The sequence below is a fragment of the Entelurus aequoreus genome, linkage group LG12 (genome assembly GCF_033978785.1).
Source record: "Entelurus aequoreus isolate RoL-2023_Sb linkage group LG12, RoL_Eaeq_v1.1, whole genome shotgun sequence".
Lineage (NCBI taxonomy): Eukaryota > Metazoa > Chordata > Actinopteri > Syngnathiformes > Syngnathidae > Entelurus > Entelurus aequoreus.
The window spans coordinates 30,529,205-30,549,615 of record NC_084742.1 but is presented as its reverse complement, the minus strand read 5'-3'; the positions used below and the strand labels follow the sequence as shown (position 1 = coordinate 30,549,615).

Sequence of the window (20,411 nt, the reverse complement as noted above, 5' to 3'; positions counted from 1 at the left end):
ATGCATACAGGTATGATTATAAATATATAAAATATAAAAAAAAGAAAAGAAAGTATCAGATTGGCGTCGGCATATATGCAACGTTGCGTTATCGGACTTGAAAAAGTAATATTATACATAATACGATAGAGAATGCACACGCCAAGCGATCACTCTGCGATAGTCGCATAATACCAATGCTGTACTAATTCTGTATATCGATACAAATGTGCACATGCTAATCGGAGTTGCTCTTCCACAGTTACATTTTACAAACCTTCGTTATAGGAAACAATAGATAGACTCCTAAATGATCCAGGGTCAAAACAAACTGGAATTGGAGGAAGTAACTAGGAACAGGGAGGTCTGGGCTTTCATTCTAAGAATGCTTTTGTCGCGACTCAAAAAGCGAAAAAAATTTAATGGATTGGTTAATAATGAATATATGATACTAGTATTTACTCTTTAATAGGGTTTAAGTGTAAAAATTCCAAGTGTATGCCTAACGTTTCCCATGTCCATCACCTTGATAGATTTTGCCTGGTCCCAGGATTTGACGCAGCAACTAACGGAATCCTTCCACCTGTCCAACTTCAGACCAGTACAGTTGAAGGCCATCAATCTGACTATGGCAGGGAAAGATCTATTTATTGTGATGCCCACAGGCAGAGGAAAAAGCCTCTGCTATCAGCTTCCAGCTATCTGTTCTGACGGTATGGTGAGACCTGAGCACACATCCTACAATTTAGGAAATGTGTACACAGTATGTCCTTTCAATACACACAGGTAAAGTGTGTATCTATGTGGTGTGTGTGTGTGTGTGTGTGTGTGTGTGTGTGTGTGTGTGTGTGTGTGTGTGTGTGTGTGTGTGTGTGTGTGTGTGTGTGTGTGTGTGTGTGTGTGTCTGCACAGGTTTTACACTGGTTGTGACCCCATTGGTGTCGCTAATGGAGGATCAGACCATGTACCTGAAGTCCATTGGCTTGTCAGCAGTAATGCTGAATGCTTCCAGTACCAAGGTAATACAGTGGAACCCGTTCAGTCGACGCCGCTCAGACTGGCTGACTAACGTCAGCATAAGCACTTAATAGGTTAAAGTTAATACTGCTATGCTTTTATGCTTTTTATTTTGAAGCTTATTTGCACTGAACAGGAAGTCAAATGCTTTAATGATGTATAAGACTTAGACTTAGACTTCCTTTTTATTACATTAGTTATATTGCTGTTGTTTATTTATGCTGAGCAATAATAATTTTGTTAACAATATTACAACAAATGTAAACATAATTGGACCCGTTTGTCTTAGAAACGATCACATTGTTATGTCGACTTAAGCGGGCGCCTTTTTTAGTAATAAAAGAACACACTGACCCGGAACGTGATGAGTTAGTTGACATTGATTGTTTGTCGACGTAAATGGGAGCGACTTCATATTCTTGTAATGTTTTTGGTGAATTGTAAATCATTAGTTTTTTTATTGGTAACTAAAATAGAAAGTGGTTTGAAGGCACTATCTGCAGGTGAAAAAATGAGGGCTGCAGCTATGAATCCAGCTCGTGGGACTTTATTACACTTACAATATAAGTCACTCAACATTGTCCAGCATTATAGTACAAGATTGCATACCAGTGGTTCTCAATTATTTTCTGTCATAAATCCCCGGGGACAGAATTTTTTTACCAAGACCCCTCTGAATTTATTTACTAATGAGAACTTCATAGTTATTGATTTCTGTGCAATGCACTGTCAATTAAATTTTTTATATGATCACCATACTATCAAAATGGATCAAATGAGCTGTGATAACATCTGCAACAACTTATGTCAGTGTGTAACATTTAAACTAGTGCTGTCAAATGATGTATTTTTAAATCAGATTAATCACTTTTTTTTCGGTGTAGCTTGGTTGGTAGAGTGGCCGTGCCAGCAACTTGAGGGTTCCGGGTTCGATCCCCGCTTCTGCCAACCTAGTCACTGCCGTTGTGTCGTTGGGCAATACACTTTACCCACCTGCTCCCAGTGCCACCCACACTGGTTTAAAAATGTAACTTAGATATTGGGTTTCACAATGTAAAGCGCTTTGAGTCACTAGAGAAAAGCGCTATATAAATATAGTTCACTTCACTCACTTCACAATTTAGATTAACCATGATTATTCACAGATTATTACTCGCTTGCATACTTTAAATTTCATTAAAAAAAGGGCCCAATATTTGGACACAATTGCAATTTTATTGTCAGAATGTAATACAGGAACATTTTTAAATGTTTTTACTTGAATGTACATCATGTACGTTTTATAAGAAGTTACGATGCCTTTTATGTAACCACCCGCGGTTAAGGTAAATGAGCATCCATCCATTTTCTAAGTACAGTCAAAATGAACTGAATAATCTGCATACAAACATACTTGATTAATGCAATATTTTTATGTGAATAATCACATGAGTTATAACAATTTACGATGCCTTTTATGTAACCATCCGCGGTTAAGGTAAATGAGCATCCATCCATCCATCCATTTTCTATGTACAGTCCAAATTAACTGAATAATCTGCATACAAACATACTTGATTAATGCAATATTTTTTGGTGAATAATCACATGAGTTAACTCAATGTTTTTGACACCCCTAATTTAAACAAAACTGTTCAGGCTGTCTGCGATGAGGTGGCCACTTATCCAGGGTGTACCCCGCTTTCCGCCCAAATGTAGCTGAGATAGGCTCCAGCACCCCCCGCGACCCCGAAAGGGACAAGCGATAGAAAATGGATGGATGGATGGATGTTCAGGCTGTGTGATTTTCAATACATGGAAAAAAAGTGCAAATGATTCGCTTGGGTTATACATTTTTATAAGTAACATTAAAATTAAAACAGTAACATTAAAATTATTCTAAAACTGAAATATTGTTCACTTGTCAGCTTTATCAACATATTTCTTTTCAAAAAGGGCTATGATTTTTTGTTTTGTTTGTTTAGTGCAACATCTGCAACAACATAATTTATTGTATCTTTTAAGAAGGCATGAAAGTGCATATTCGTATTTACTTTCCCTGAACATATTGTCTATCCAGAAGACAATTAAAAAAGACTTGAACATTTCAAATTGTCAACTGTATTCATTTTAGCTTTTTTTTATGAAACACAACTTACCTTTACTAATTCCTCTATTGTGTGAATTTTTTTTTTTTTTGCACCGGTCTATGCAATATATACATTAGACCTGTGTAAGATGTATGGTGTCTTATTGATACCAGTGGGGTTTAAGGTCTTCAGATGCTATCTAAATTTGTCTGATTTAATGCTGTTTTCTCTCATAGTTTTTAGGTATAAAACACGAACCGGTCTTTTACCATATCCTACCATATTTACAGTGAATCCAAAGGCCAATTCACTTCATCCCTTGTTTTACTGCACTGATGACAATTCCTGTTTTCTTTTCATTCCTCTCACAAATGTTTCCATCTCTCTGCCTCTGTTTGTTTGTACACTTGTGTTCTTGTGTACTGTGTGGCGAAGATGGGAAAGTGGCCGTGCCAACAATCTGAGGGTTACTGGTTCAATCCCCACCTTCTACCATCCTAGTCATGTCCGTTGTGTCCTTGAGCAAGACACTTCACCCTTGCTCCTGATGGGTCCTCTTTAGCGCCTTGCATGGCAGCTCCCGCCATCAGTGTGTGAATGGGTGAATGTGGAAATAGTGTCAAAGCGCTTTGAGTTCCTTAAAAAAAAGGTAGAAAAGCGCTATACAAGTATAACCCATACTTTAACTTTACTACCTCTACTTAGTAGAACAGGGAGCCTGTTGATTAGCTTGAGCACTGCTGCCACCTAGCTAGACACAAATTATTAAAACCTAACCACAACCCCCCCATGGTGTCCTGACCCACTATTTGAGAAACACTGCATGTGCTGAATGCCTGTAATTGTTTTCGAATGTGTATAACATAATTTAAAATTAATTTTTAGGTTTTTAGGGCTTTTAATGGGATGTGTTCATTTTTCGCGTCTTGTGTAACCAGAGGGTTCTACAGTTCTGTATACAGTTAATCAAAACTCTGATGAAGGCATTGAATCCGAAGTGAGGACTCCCATAAAATCACAAGAAATGTGTTGTAAAGGTGTCTAGAAGAGGGTATCTACACTCACCATACAATCCACAGCTGCAGTTTCTTCTCTATTTACAGGAGCACTCTAAGGCAGTGATGGCTGGTATGATTGACAAGAAGGCCCAATTTAAGATGCTTTATGTGACTCCAGAAAAGATTGCCAAGAGCAAGATGTTTATGTCTCGTCTGGAGAAAGCCAACAATGCAGGCCTGCTGAGTCGCATCGCTGTGGACGAGGTGCACTGCTGCAGCCAGTGGGGACATGACTTCAGACCAGGTGGGGGTTTCTAAGTCTCATAAAGAGAAACCAGGGGCCGTACTTATCAAGCTTCTTAGAGTGCCATTTTACACTTAAGTCCTGAGAATTTGCGAAATTTAGTCCTACTCTCAAACTTAAAATAAAAGCTTTTTATCAACATTCTTAAGTCAAAGAATCACTCCTACTCTCCACGATATTTAAGAGACCTTCAGAGGTGTCTTAAGTGGTTAGGAGTTGCCAGCAGGGGATGGCACTGAGGCGAGAGAGACGTGCGCGAACGTTCAGGGAACGGAACAATGTTTTGTTTTGTTTTGATGACGAGCAGCTGATCAAACGGTATCGTTTAGACAGAGCGGATATTATTTTTGTCACAGATTTAATACTTTTCGATTCCTTGTTGATTTCTGCATGTGTCTGCAGTGGGCTAGTATATATAGAGCCACCCACACCAGTTTCAAATTAGTTGCCTAATTAATGAATTGGAAAGAAAATGTTATGACAGTAGCGTATGTGTGTGGCCGTGAGGTGAGTGACGTCAGTGAGTGTGTGGGCGATAGAAGAGAGGGAGCGGTAGCGTGAGTGCCGGCGGGGACTAGTTTGTTTTGTATTATTTTGTAGTTTATTGTCAAAATATACACTCCCATTGTCCACTTAAATATTTCCAAGATATTTCTTTATTCTTAGACAACGGATTCCATTCCGTGATTGGTCATTTCTATGGACACAGAAATGACGTCACCTAAAATTCCGTTTACGGCACATAGTAATGTCGTAATTCAGCTCTGAGTGTGACACTTAAGATTCAGTCCTACACTTCGCTGAAAGTGTGAGTAAGACGCTTGATAACTAACTTTTAAGTGCAGCTTTCAGCGAAGAATTTATTTACTCTTAAGTCAACTCTTAGCAGACTTCTTAGGAGTAATTCTAAGAAGCTTGATAAGTATGGCCCCAGATATGTATTTTTTTTGCACATTTAAACTATACTATGAAAAGTGTATGTTTGGCACTTCTGCAGATTACAAACGTCTCGGCATCCTTAAGAGGCAGTTCCCCAAGGTACCACTGATTGGGCTCACAGCCACAGCAACCAGCAGCATCCTCAAGGACTGTGGCGAGATTCTGTGTGTACAAAACCCAGTCACACTCAAAGTGTCCTTCCACCGAAGCAATCTATATTATGAGGTGAAGTAGTTGCGACAGCCAGACTGTTTCATTTTCACAAACCAGCTGTTGCTATTCTGCCTATGACCTATAAAATGATTTATTCATGACAACGTAGTTTGTTGATTGAAATTTAAAAAGGTGATTTATGGTTTAATTCATTTTGAAAATGCTTAATGTTGTTGCATGAATTCCCTTTCACAAATGAACATGTCCAAAGAGGAGTAAGTAGTAGCCAAGCCTTTGTTAACGTTACCATATATCATGCAAAATGAGCGATTTTCGTATCTTTTCAGTGTATCTTGCTGCCACTTTAAAAAGTTAGATTATTAGGATCATGCTGAAATAAGAAAATAAGGTCAAAGCTATGTCAATAAACTCGTAATTTCACTAGAATAAAGTTGGAATAATTTTTTTTTCAATTACAAAATCCACTTCATGAACCTGACAGCAAAAGTTTTTCTAAATAATTAAGTAATGTGATTAATTATGTGTTAAAAATATTGACTAATAAAAAAAACTAACACAAACCAAAGAGTTACACATAGTTTTTTCTCACATATGTTTGTATAATCGCCAAAAACTGCTGATACTATTTCTGAGGGAACTCTCCTGAAGGAATCAATAAAGTACTATCTATCTATCTATCTATCTTACTATAAGTGGCGTAATAGTACACCCTTGTACCTTTCATGGCAGAAGGCATGGGTTTGAAACAACGCCAAAACCTTTAATGCTGTTGACTCGCTGTAGCGACACCCTGACAGGGAAAACCTGAAAGTGTAAAAACAACTACCAATGTTTATTTCATACTTTTTTATTGTAGTTTTACAACTTTATGCTTGTGAAATTGATAATTATTTCTCATAATGTTAATTATATTAGTTAATTTAAATTATTTGTTTTTATTTTTGTTTGTCTTATAATATTCTGAGTTTTTATCATTATTTTTTATGTACTATATTCTCACAGTGCTTGTTTTTGCTGCTGTGTTTTCAGTTGTGCTCTTAGTTCTTTGCATCTTTGCAACACAAAATTCAGAATAACATTAGCTACATTATCTATTTCAGAATGAAAAAGTAAACATTTTAGATCATAATTATGTAATCATAGTTATAATTGTACTTTATTTTAAACATGCTTAAATATTATGTATTGTCAGTCAGGAACACAATGTGATTCCACATTGCTACAGTGCAACACACCCGAAAAGGAGAAGGAAAAAGCAGAGCTTATTTAATCCTACCACTTCTCCAAATCCTGCGATGAGGTGGCGACTTGTCCAGGGTGTATCCCGCCTTCCGCCCGATTGCAGCTGAGATAGGCTCCAGCATCCCCCGCGACCCCAAAGGGACAAGCGGTAGAAAATGGATGGATGGACTTCTCCAAATCTTGGCATTTACTAATAATTACATAACTTATTGAATTAAACCAGTTTACACTTACCATAACTTCCGTTCACATATTGTTGCTTTGTATAAAAAAAGGAAAGAAGCAAGGAATTAAATACATTTGAAATTTGAATAAATAAGTACACAGCAATAACGAATGCAATAATACTGTATATGATAAATTAAAAATGTAATAAATGATGACTTATTGCAGGAGCATATGCGACCAGAAGGCTTTCATAATGAATGAATAAATACAAAACTATATTCAAAAAAACTTATTTATAATGATTATCTGCAGTAATTAATACTTTCGTTCTCCTCATACTGCCTCCTCCTTGTTCCTTGTTAAAAATAGATTTGTGTACTGTTAAATTGGTTTATGTTTACATTTATTTTGAGTTCTCTCATTTATAATAAGTGCCATTGTTTCACTTTACATTTTGAAAGTTGTGTAGTAATCAAACGTGCGTGTTCTAATTACTGTGTCAATCCAAGCATCTTTTTGTGTCTTAGGTTCGTGTTAAAATTTCTGACATCGCAATGATGAATGACATTACCTCACTGATTAAGAACCGATACAAGGACCAGTCAGGTACTATAGTCAACACTACAGCAAGTTATACATTTTAAGGGCATAAAAATTTGAATTTTCTTTTCATACCACAGGGATCATATATGTGCTGTCTCAGAAGGATGCAGACTCTGTGTCTGCTGAACTACAGCAAAGGGACATCATAGCCTATCCCTACCATGCAAATATGAATCCTGACGATAAGTCTCGTATTCATCGCAAATGGACCTCAGGGAAAATCCAGGTATTTGGAATTTGAGTCCTAAAATTTTTTTTTAATTGCACCTGACAAGTAGGGATGGTAACAGTTCATGTTTGAACCGGTTCGGTACCTGGTAATCGATACCAGTATTCAACGGTACCAATTTTTTAGTACAAACCCCGTTTCCATATGAGTTGGGAAATTGTGTTAGATGTAAGTATAAACAGAATACAATGATTTGCAAATCCTTTTCAACCCATATTCAATTGAATGCACTACAAAGACAAGATATTTGATGTTCAAACTCATAAACTTTATTTTTTTTTGCAAATAATAATTAACTTAGAATTTCATGGCTGCAACACGTGCCAAAGTAGTTGGGAAAGGGCATGTTCACCACTGTGTTACATGGCCTTTCCTTTTAACAACACTCAGTAAACGTTTGGGAATTGAGGAGACACAATTTTTAAGCTTCTCAGGTGGAATTCTTTCCCATTCTTGCTTAATGTACAGCTTCAGTTGTTCAACAGTCCGGGGGTCTCCGTTGTGGTATTTTAGGCTTCATAATGCGCCACACATTTTCAATGGGAGACAGGTCTGGACTACAGGCAGGCCAGTCTAGTACCCGCGCTCTTTTACTATGAAGCCCCGTTGATGTAACACGTGGCTTGGCATTGTCTTGCTGAAATAAGCAGTGGCGTCCATGGTAACGTTGCTTGGATGGTAACATATGTTGCTCCAAAACCTGTATGTACCTTTCAGCATTAATGGCGCCTTCACAGATGTGTAAATTACCCATGTCTTGGGCACTAATACGCCCCCATACCATCACACATGCTGGCTTTTACACTTTGCGCCTATAACAATCCGGATGGTTCTTTTCCTCTTTGGTCCGGAGGACACGACGTCCACAGTTTCCAAAAACAATTTGAAATGTGGACTCGTCAGACCACAGAACACTTTTCCACTTTGTATCAGTCCATCTTAGATGAGCTCAGGCCCAGGGAAGCCGACGCCGTTTCTGGGTGTTGTTGATAAACGGTTTTCGCCTTGCATAGGAGAGTTTTAACTTGCATTTACAGATGTAGAGACCAACTGTAGTTACTGACAGTGGGTTTCTGAAGTGTTCCTGAGCCCATGTGGTGATATCCTTTACACACTGATGTGGCTTGTTGATGCAGTACAGCCTGAGGGATGGAAGGTCACGGGCTTAGCTGCTTACGTGCAGTGATTTCTCCAGATTCTCTGAACCCTTTGATGATATTACGGACCGTAGATGGTGAAATCCCTAAATTCCTTGCAATAGCTGGTTGAGAAAGGTTTTTCTTAAACTGTTCAACAATTTGCTAACACATTTGTTGACAAAGTGGTGACCGTCGCCCCATCCTTGTTTGTGAATGACTGAGCATTTCATGGAATCTAATTTTATACCGAATCATGGCACCCACCTGTTCCCAATTTGCCTGTTCACCTGTGGGATGTTCCAAATAAGTGTTTGATGAGCATTCCTCAACTTTATCAGTATTTATTGCCACCTTTCCCAACTTCTTTGTCCCGTGTTGCTGGCATCAAATTCTAAAGTTAATGATTATTTGCAAAAAAAAAAAAAAGTTTATCAATTTGAACATCAAATATCTTGTCTTTGTAGCATATTAAACTGAATATGGGTTGAAAATGATTTGCAAATCATTGTGTTCCGTTTATATTTACATCTAACACAATTTCCCAACTCATATGGAAACGGGGTTTATATATATATATATATATATATATATATATATATATATATATATATATATACATGCTTTGGAGACCCACTATTATACACCCAGTTTGACACTTACAAATGGTTACTTTCCTGCCTTGTCCATAGCTGTTTTTTGACATTAACCTTGAAATCAGTATACGTTTGATGTGTCAAACTATACTTTGATAAATAATGTGAAAAACACTACTGAATTCAAGAAAAAAATGTGTACCAAAATACATAGGTGACATCCGCGTGGCCGTCCAATCTTCCCTCTCCACTCATAGCTATTGTTGCCAAAACAAGTTTAATGAAGGTAAAAGTGATGTTAAATTTTTATCCATTTATCCATTACATTCATCATTTAAACATAATCCGTATTGTTTTCTGCATGGACAACTATCTATGAAATGGTTTTTTTGTTCATATTTTTGGAGAAATTACTAAGCAAAACTAAGGTACCACTGTATGTCAAAACTGCTGATAAAGTTTAACATGAGTGTTGGTGCCTCAAGGTGGTGGTTGCCACGGTGGCATTTGGTATGGGCATCGACAAGGCCGATGTCAGGTTTGTCATCCATCACACCATCAGCAAATCAATTGAAAACTACTATCAGGAGAGTGGACGTGCAGGTGCTGTGAAGACACTAAGATCACTAATAAATCAAGCTACTATGTTGAAAAAATAAAATCTGTTGGTTCCCAGGTCGAGATGATCTTCCAGCAGACTGCATTGCCTACTTTGGCTTTGCTGATATCTTTCGCATCAGCACCATGGTGGTGATGGAAAATGTTGGTCACAAAAAGCTGATGGAGATGGTGTCCTACTGCCAGAGTGTGGACAGGTAGCACCTTCTCGGTTCTGAACACGGTAATCTTATAAAGCCTCACGGGATCTTTTCTTGCTGTTGCCAGGTGTCGCAGCTCTGTCATGGCTGCCCATTTTGATGAAGTGTGGGACGACATAGGATGCAACAGCATGTGTGATGTGTGCCGCAATGCAGAAGGTGTGTGTGTAACGATGGCGGCAGGGCACTTTTTGGGGTGAATTTTGCCCATCATTCCCAATTCTTTTGTGAGACAAAAACACATGTCCTTTTTCTGTGCATTCTAAATAGTACAGTGTATCCGCAAGTCTTAAAAAGTCTTGAATTTAAGGCCTTAAAATGTCAAAAATGTTGCTAAAATCTCATAAAAGGTCTTAAATACAATTTTGAAAGCTCTTAAAAATATATTAACACTTTTATTCAAAGCATGCATGAACTTCAGTCTTGATTTGAAATGTTTCGATTTCTGACAACACTATAACGTAACTACAAAATGGAACTAAAGTAGGCTACCTGTGCTGCCCTGTCAGAATTTATCACGCACCTCCAGCTAGTGTGCTGTGAGCACGCAGTGGTGTGTTGAAACAGCTTAGAATAGCAGCGGGGGAAATCTTACGAAAGCCCTCAGCTCAAGTGCAAGTTCAACGTTTTGTGGCTCCAGAAGGATCAGTTTAATGCATGCTTGAAGCCGGTGGATGGAAACGTATAGAGTGTTTTCACAGGTGTCACAATTTGGGTTAGGACCCGGATGTGGCTCCATGGAGGAGGAGGGAAGCGTTTGTAAACATTGCAGTGAAAGTGAGTGGCATGATAATGTAAAAGTAAAAAATCTGTGAGAAGTCTGTGTCAAAAGATGTTGAAACGCCACAACCACTTGCACAACTACACAAGGATCAAATTAGCCCCCCCAAGGAGTGTTATTTGATTAAAGTGGCACCGATTGCCGAAGGAGATACTCACAGCAGTAAAACCTATAAAAAAAATAATGGTCTTATATTATTTATATTATTTATTCCAATAATTTCAGCACTCCGTTTTTGTGCGGATACAGTAGTATTACTGGTGTTGTTTTTGTTTGCTCAATTCTGACAGCCGCAAAAGCACTGCAAAAGTTAACCACTTAGCTTTAGCAGAGATGCTAACAGTTCCTTTCACAGACAATATATTGTTATACTTTCCTCTACCATTGCTGACGTTCTGGTTGTTGTTACATGAAAACACTTGCTATGAAGCACACCGCACCTTTTGCAAGAAAACAAATCTGAAAAATGGCCGTCACGATATTTGCTCATATTTTTTAAATTAGTTTACAATAGAGAAGCTTCTGGTGTATTTAGTTAAGAAACCATTTTGTTTTCTAGTGTGAAAGAGCAATGAATGAATTCATATACTTACAATTCATTCAGGCCCTCTGATATTCCTTATCTTTCTGTACTTTTTTTGTATAAATGTGAAATGGTCCTAAATTATATTCGTTATGGTCTTTAAAAAGTCTTAAATTTGACTTGTTGAAACCTGCAGAGACCCTGTTGTTAAAAAAACCTGCTAGTACAAGGCAGCTAACATTAGAGGTAATGGGGATTAATCTATTCTGCCTACAAAGCCCCCTAAAAAACATTGAACACTTTTGTATGCATGCTGTAAGTACGTACTGTATGTACATGATAGCATGTAATATTTACATTATATTGGTCATTTTAAGCATTACCAAAGCTTCTTTCCAATAGAAATGAACACTATTTCTGTCAACAACAACATAGAAAGCTTGTTCTGTGTTTTCTAAAACTAACAATGGAAGACTTTGTAAGAGCCTTATCAAGTTATTATGTTGCAAGAGTGCTAAACAGTTTCAGAAAGAACATAACAAAATTGTTTTTTTTTAATTGAACCTTTATTTAACCAGAAAAAAATCCCATTGAGATTAAAAACCTCTTTTTCAAAAGAGTTCTGGCCAAGAGGCAGCAAAGTTACACATAAAACTACATTCACATTACACATTAAAACGACAGGATGGACATAAAGTAAAACAGTTACAGATAACTGAGGCTCCTTCAAATGCTCTAAGTTTAGATTTAAAACGTTTAAGGATAAAAACTTAGTCAGCTTCCAGTCTCTTTGTAGCATGTTCCAAGCACAATTAGCTGCATTGACAAAAGCTTTATTTACAAGCAAAAGGGACAGAGAGCAACAGCTGATCGTTGGATCTCAGTGCATAGGAGTCCGTACTTCTCTGTGTAATTAATGTACAAATGTAATCGGGCAATAATCCCAGAAGACCCTTCTAAATAAAAGTGTACCAATGGCACTGTCACTTAGTGAATAGAGAAGGCCATCCCACCCGAGAGTACAAATCACAGTGGTGTGTCATGGCTCTACAGTTTGTGACAAACCTCAAAGAAGCATGGTAAACAGTCAACCATCTGTAGGCAGGAAGGAGTAGCGTTCATATAAAAAAAGATCACCATAATCTAGCACAGATAAAAATGTGACGGAGAAAGGCGCTTTTTTACACCAAAAGAAAAACATCTCTTATTACGGAAGAAAAAGCCCAATTTAAGTTTTAGTCACTTATGTCTGTTCTCACTGGTATGCCGACTGATGGGATGGTTGTATCTTTCAGCTTCCGTCGGTAAATTCTGCATAATCCTCACTGCTCAGATAAAAAATTAGTTGCACATCTTGTTGAGTCTTCCTAGCAATTTTGGCTGGTCTTATGTGCATTACTTTTGTTGAGAGACATTATCCACAGCTTTAGTCGCTCCAGATTATTATGTAGCGTGTGGAATTTCAAAGTTGATCAACTTCTCGGCTGGGTGCCACAATCTTTTACTGTACAGGTGAGAGGCATGATTTATAATCAAGCATTAACTTTTTGAAACACATTCAGTATCAAAAGCAGTTCAAGTAGTTAGCATTATTTCTCGCTAGTATCTGGAGGAGCAGTGTCAGCAAGGCATTGTGTCCTGACACCATAAAAGTAATTTCCTCAAAAAAAAAAGGTGGCGTCAACGAGCGTCTCTTTGTGTCATTCTCGCCATTTTCGGGTCTAAGTTGAATGTCAAAGTTGACCAACTTCTCAGTTCATGGCCACAACCTTCTACTATCCAGGCGAGAGGCATGATTTATAATTTAGAATGAACTTTTACCAACTCAGAGGCGATGCAGCAGCAGTAGCTCAGTATGTCAATACTGTTGCTGCACAAAATAGTTAGCTCTCTGTGATCACACCGCCACTTTTAATATTTTGTCTGAGTTAGCGCTTATAACAACAATATTGTTAATATGCAGGTCACGGCATGTAAATGAAGCATTGTTTTTTGGATGTTTGTTTAGAGGGCATTGTAGGCGTTATAGAGGAACCCCCATTAACTGCTTTGTTAGCTGCCTCATGCTAGAAGTTTTTCAATTAGTTTTTGTAGAATGCACAGAAAGAAGAATGACATTGTGGATTGTGGAATGAAGTGCAAAATACCCAAAAAATGTGTAGTATTCTTTTAAGAATGTGAACTCCATCTCTTGAGGGACATTCTCCCAAAAGTTGTAATATTGCAAAGGCGTGATCAAATCCTAGCAGAGCCACTTTTCTATCATGCCAATATTCATTAATATTTTTCAAAGGATTGTTCCCTTGCTCTTGGCTGCGAATACAAATTTAATTCATACCTCCGGGTGGCCTTCTAGATCTGATTAAGATTAAAATGGGATTTAATATAATTAGTCATAGGCTTTCGTGCAACTTGCTTGATTAAACATGTAAATTCTTTATGAACCTAATGTGTGCCAAAACCATGAGTTTGTGTCTTTGTGTAACCTAAACTGAAAATAAGGCTCATCTGCAGTCATTTTAACATAGATGTGTTATCTTTATCTTCAGACTTCCTTACCTTGGACATTACCAAACATGCCAAGCAACTGGTGCAGATTTTGGAACTGGCAGCATCCATGGATGAGAAGCTGACACCTCTAAAGTTGGTAGAAGCCTGGATGGGGAAGGGCCCCACCAAGCACAGGAAGCTCATGGAGACTTCCACACTGTCTCGGTTACAGGCCGAGGATGTGATCATCCAACTGCTGCTCCAAGAATACTTCAGGTTACTCTTAATGTTTTGTGGAATCGTATTGAGATTTGGTTCAGACAAATTCATTGTGCTTGCAGAAGAAAAAATGGTAATGGATGGAGTATGGCACTATAATCTATAAATAAATGTATGTATCCCATTCTATATTCTCAATTAAAGTCAATGTTCTTTAAGTTTACCCTCTTAAAATAAGAACAGCACAGACATTGCTATAGAAATTATGCTGGCCTTTTTTTGATTGGCGCCTTGCTCGATCCATTAGACAACAGTTTATCCGTTAGGCTGTGGCCAAATAGCCAATTAATTTCTGTGCGTAAAAACGTACCAGGTCCTTTTTACATACTTTGGACTATTCAAATCAAATCTTTATGATGAATGCAAATGCAACACAGTTTTGTATGTATTCTCTTATAGAGCACACGTGACATTGTTGTAAAAATGATGCAGCATGATACTTGGAAAGATTCTTAGGTTCCGCTCTCATTTCATTATTGTCTTCTGTCTGTTGCAATTAGGGGAGAATTCAGTTTCACGCCATATACGACCCACTGTTATTTAAAGCTGGGCCGCAAAGCACCCCTGCTCAAGAGCCCAACTCACACGCTCAGCATGAAGATGCGTGCAACACATGATGGGCATTCATTGGTAAGTTTTGATACCACTATTATGATAATAATAATGTGATGTACATTAAACTTTCCTTTTTAGATGTAATAGTCTAGTGCTGCTTTACATATGCATGAACGTCGATCTGCTTTATTCCAGAAAGCGTTTTCATATCTCTCCACTTTTCAGCAAAATCAATCCCAGATATTGTAATGACTTTACAAAGTCTTCAAATAAGTATTCCAAAATGTCCTACAGCTACAACTATTTTAATTATGCAAGCACAGCAATCATTACTGTGAGGTGTTAAACATCAGTTTACATGTAAGAATCATTATGAAAAATATACCGTATTTTTCGGGCTATGGAGCACACTGGTATTTAAGCCTCACGCACCAAATTTAGAAGAAATAAATATGTTTACATACTGTATATTAGCCGCACCGGACTATAAGCCGCAAATATATACCAGTACGAAAGATTTTGTAAATGTTTATTTACATACTTTAAGTGTTTCCAAACGGTGCCTTACACATGGCAGTAAAACGGCTAATGAAACAAAACCGAAGTCACGGTCATGGACCCACCAGTTACGGAGGCTAGCTCTCTGATCAGCTAAACAGAATCAATAACTCCACGGTGACATTTTGGTGAATTTACAAAACTGAAAAGATACAAAAGTAATGCCATTGTAAGTTAATAATACTAACACAGACACTTGTAAATGTGTTAATATATTCATGAATGTTAACAACGCTAGCTTAATTACATTGCGATAGCACGTACAAGTATGCATGAAAACACTCCTTACAGACATTACACATGGGACGGTTTAGTAAGTATGAGTAGTTTAAGTTATATTGTAAAACTTACAAACGTTGCTTGGAGTGATGAATGAAGAATCTTTTCGAGCAGAAACACAATCGACGAATACTTTGGGTTTAAGAAACGAAACAGGAAGTACATTTTCAACCCACAGCAACTGCAGTGAGCGAACTTATACAAAAGTTGGCGCCATAGCACAAACAATAACACACCCTTTCAGTGTTTCTGTCTGTGTTTTACGAAAAATATTTGTTGAATACAAAACATTATGGCCGTTAGCAAAGAAAAATCCATAAATTAGCCACACCGTTTTATAATACACTGGGTTCAAAGTGTGGGGGAAAAAGGGGCGGCTTATGGTCTAGAAAATACGGTAATGTCCCTAATGTAGCAGCCAGGGATGTTTATTTAGGAGTCGTTAAAATCTCGTTCAAATGGAACAAGTCGTCAAATCCTGGTCCACCTTGTTCTTCTTGTTACTTCAGAGTGCCCGCTTAAGTTGACGTCCACCACTTTTGGCGACATTAATATAGAGAACCAAAGACGTAATTTCTATGAAACATTGGTTTGTTAATGTCGGTACGTGTTTTATTATTGTTAACTTTATCATTATCACCAAGCAACGTGAAACGACAACAGCAACATAACTGTGATTATGTTGCTGTTAAATATGCTTACGGTGACTTCCTTTCCTGTTCAGTGAGCTTCAATACAAAAGTATGGCAATATGAACCTGGATTCTATCACAGCAATGACCAGAATGCACCCATTAATTTTTCTATTAGATTGTAAGCCACCAGAAGAAAGAGTTGTTTATGTATGAAAACTTAATGGTCATACATATTGTCAACACAATTACTACATCAGTTCTGTTAGATAAGAGTATAAGCTATTACATGAAAACATGAGAATGCAAATAATAATAAGATGTACAGTTTTATAATAAAGACTGCATATTATTACACATTTTTCAAATCAGATTACTCACACTTTTAATCACAGTTACTACTAAAGCACTGTCTATTTGTGGTAGTTTTGTTGACAACATTGCCGTGTTGTGTATACTTTGCCAGCACTGGTTGTTGTCCATTGCTTGTTGCTGATGTACTAGTAGCGATCTTGCTAGCAATGGCTGCCTCAAAAACGTGTTTTGCTTTTATCAAAATAAATTGCGGGAATAATCTGTGTTTATACATGATCAATGTGATGATTAATAATAATTAATCGATTATGCCAACGCCAATCTTTATTTACAATTTTTATCTATTTCTATTTCAATTTGTATACTTTTTAAAACTCCTTGATATTGTAAGACATGTCAAATAAATTGTCCTCCACTGGGAAAACTCAAGAAATATCAACCAACGTAACAGATGTCATGTCTGTACTGTACCTACATACGCAACTCAGACGCCATTGGCCTGAAATACTGAATGTTACTTTTTCCTCACCCCAAAATTCAGAGAATGTTTAGATACGTAAGCTCTATTATCCAAAATGTGGCCACTTCTGTAACATAATGTTGTAAATATTAAGTAACTATGTTTTTTTAACAAAAAAAATGATGCAATAAATATCTGGCTTTGATTTTTATGCTCTTCTTAACATCTTTGTGTGAGGACAAATCTCTGTCCATTCTTTGTGTTTGTTTCTAACCATTTTTTTCCTTCTTCTAATGTGTCTTTCATCAGTGTCAATTAAAATATTTTCTCACATTTCCTGTGTGTGTTAGAACAGTTCAAGGTAAGTCCCCATTGTTGTAGTATTTCTTTAGTTTTGTGTTTTTAATTGTGAAATGTTGCATTTAGTGATACACATGGCCATTCATACCACTGTAAACCTGCTGTATTTCATTCTTTAACCTGGTTTAGGGTGGCCAACAGGGGCGCAGAAAATGATCCAAAAAGGAATTACATGCATGTAACGGGAAAATGCTACAAATTACATTTTCTGCAATCACATTGCAGGATGAAAAACAAATGCAAAATAAAAACTAAAATGCCACAAAAGCACACACAAAATCAACTGCATGTGAGAAATTTCAAGTTCTCCTAGTTAGCGAGGCTAATAAACCATCTATATAGGGATGCCCAGAAGATAGTGGCCAGAATGAAAAGCTGCATTTGTCTTGATGTGTTTTCAAACACTTCTTTAAAGACGGTTATCTCTCATGTCTGGCGAACTTAACTGTAAGTGTCTCTAACACAGTTGTTTTTGTGTTTTTTGCAGCATTTATTTGACTTTAATTTGCAGCATTTTCGTGTTATGTTTTATGTTGGTTTTTAGATAATTTCTGGGTTTGGAGCGTTTGAATGTTGCTGCGCATTTAATCCTGTCAGTCACTGTACTTCTAAATCATAAATAAAATTATTGTACTACAGATTCTTGTCACAAAACTTGAATGTTCACGGAGCACATCTACATGATGATTGAAAACACAAGTTAGAATTGCTAAACTGAGCAATCAACTGTACTCTGTTTGCACAATTATTAGGCAAGTAATAATTTTGTTGTTGTAACTCAATTTAGAAGCTCAATTGGTTCTATGACGAAGCTACTCAATCAAAACACTTGGATCTCAAATCAACATCGCGCATTGAAATTAATTGAAACCCCCCCCTCAAAAAAAAAAACAGCGCAATTTTAGCAACAAACTTTTAGATAAGAAACATTGTATGAAAACAATACGACTACAGTATTTTAATGAAGTAATCTAATAATGTACTGCATTTACCTTGGAGAGCGGTCTTCTACGGTGTCTCCTTCCCGCTACTTCTCCGTCAAACACACCAGCCGCAGCTTCTCCATATTTTCATGGAAAATGTCCGCCGGTTAGATATTATTTTAACATTCTTAGCTTGTGTTAGACTCATTCTGCTTCAGTATGGTTAATTCAAGTACCAATGATTGTCACACACGCACTAGGTGTGGTGAGATTATCCTCTGCATTTGACCCATCACCTACTGGGAGGTGAGGGGAGCAGTGAGCAGCAGCGGTAGCCGCGCCTGGGAATCATTTTTGGTGATTTAACCCCCAATTCCAACCCTTGATGCTGAGTGCCAAGCAAGGAGGTAATGGGTCCCATTTTTATAGTCTTTGGTATGACTTTGGTATGTTCCCGGGGTTGGAACTCACGACCTACCGATGTCAGGTCGGACACTCTAACCACTAGGTGCAGACTAGCATTGATTTGGCGACACGCTCAGTCATGTTTTTGATCATTTATTTTTTTTAATTCAATGAATATCATCCACTTCTTTTCAGCACTGCCTGTCACTCATTTTCTTCCATTAATGGTTAGAAAAACAAAGTTATGTCGATTTCTGGCTGTAAGCTAATGGTAGTGAGTAAGACTAGATGTTGTGGTTGCATTTTACGGGGTTCACTGTGACATTTCCTAAATCATTTAATGGCGGGGATGTTTGTAACTGAAATTTTTGCTTGATAACAATTAGCCGAGAGACAGCTCTTATCTCAAAACACAGCACTGTACTGCTTTAAACAATATGCTCAGTTTAGCAATCATCCTTGTACTTGAGGTTTCTTTTCCATTGGGAAATCCAGTTTAAGAGGAATCAATACTTTTTGTTGTATTCATTTACTGTGGATCGATACATGCATCTACTTTCTTGATAGATTCGGTACATATCCTCAACGACCAGTCCATTGTCTGTAAGAGTTTAACCCCTGTCGGGTAAAGACTGTTGTTAATGGCCAACAGGTAAAAACCAAGGGAGACCAGGGAAAAGCCAGAGTGGTTAAGAGATCAGTTGCGAGTGCTGGAGAAGCTCCTGTGTCCAAGAAAGTCAAGCCAGCCTCATAGTAACCCAACCCCCATCCCACCCAGAAAAGAAGCTGACTAAGTACAGTCCATCATTCCTGTTTTCTGCTCGATGCATGGCAATCTACAGATACTGAACACTGAATAAAGCCTTTCATGAACATTTTGACCAAATCAGAGATAATTTTTTGTAGACACGTGTGTTGTATTCGTCTGGTATCAGTAGTTATTGCCATACTCGAGAGCATGCATCAACTAACCTTCATTACTGAGTCTGAAATTGTATACTCAATACTGGCCCATCCTTAGTCTATAGAAAAATATATCTTCATCAGACCCCTTGAAGATGTTGTGGTATTAAGTGAAAGAGGTCATTTTGTCAAGGAAAATGTTTTATTACTGAGAAAATCAAGTTTGGCAGGAAAAAAAGTTGAAGCATTTTGTATTTATTTGTTATTATTAAAGCTACGTTTTTACTTTTATCTTTGAAAAATCAAGGTTTGTGATTTTGCAAGAAAATTTTCTATTTATTACGTATTTATTATTGTAGTATTATAACATTTTATTGCAAAAGGTTGACTTTTTCCTAATAACTTTTTGAACTTTTGCAAAAAAATCAAAAAAGTTACGTATTGCAAAATGTTAACTAAACTACGGATGTTAATTTTCTGCATGATTTTTCTTGTAAAATTGCAGAATCTAAATTGTTTGATGAAGAAAAAGTTGAAGTTTATGAGGAAAGTTGCAACGTTAGAGTTTTATTTGGAAAGTAACTTCAAAATTTGACGAGAAAATATATTATTGGGGTAAAAAATACCTAATGTTACAACTTTTTTAATCAAAATTATTTACTATAATCTGCCATTAT

The 20,411-nt window shown here is 37.2% G+C and overlaps 1 protein-coding gene across 6 annotated transcripts in view; it reads left to right on the top strand.

Annotated features, from left to right (window-relative positions):
• Positions 1-20,411, top strand: part of recql (RecQ helicase-like) — a 38,870-nt gene that overhangs the window by 17,002 nt on the left and 1,457 nt on the right. For 5 of the 6 annotated variants that reach the window (XM_062065627.1, XM_062065626.1, XM_062065624.1 and 2 more), the window contains exons 4-14: positions 513-692; positions 892-998; positions 4,169-4,367; positions 5,365-5,531; positions 7,418-7,496; positions 7,571-7,719; positions 9,940-10,057; positions 10,131-10,269; positions 10,340-10,431; positions 14,126-14,342; positions 14,846-14,975. In XM_062065627.1, the coding sequence (XP_061921611.1) occupies positions 513-692; positions 892-998; positions 4,169-4,367; positions 5,365-5,531; positions 7,418-7,496; positions 7,571-7,719; positions 9,940-10,057; positions 10,131-10,269; positions 10,340-10,431; positions 14,126-14,342; positions 14,846-14,975 (1,577 nt within the window). Of the gene's footprint in view, positions 1-512; positions 693-891; positions 999-4,168; positions 4,368-5,364; positions 5,532-7,417; positions 7,497-7,570; positions 7,720-9,939; positions 10,058-10,130; positions 10,270-10,339; positions 10,432-14,125; positions 14,343-14,845; positions 14,976-19,483; positions 19,626-20,411 lie in introns of all 6 variants that reach the window. The other variant, XM_062065628.1, reaches the window with a different exon arrangement.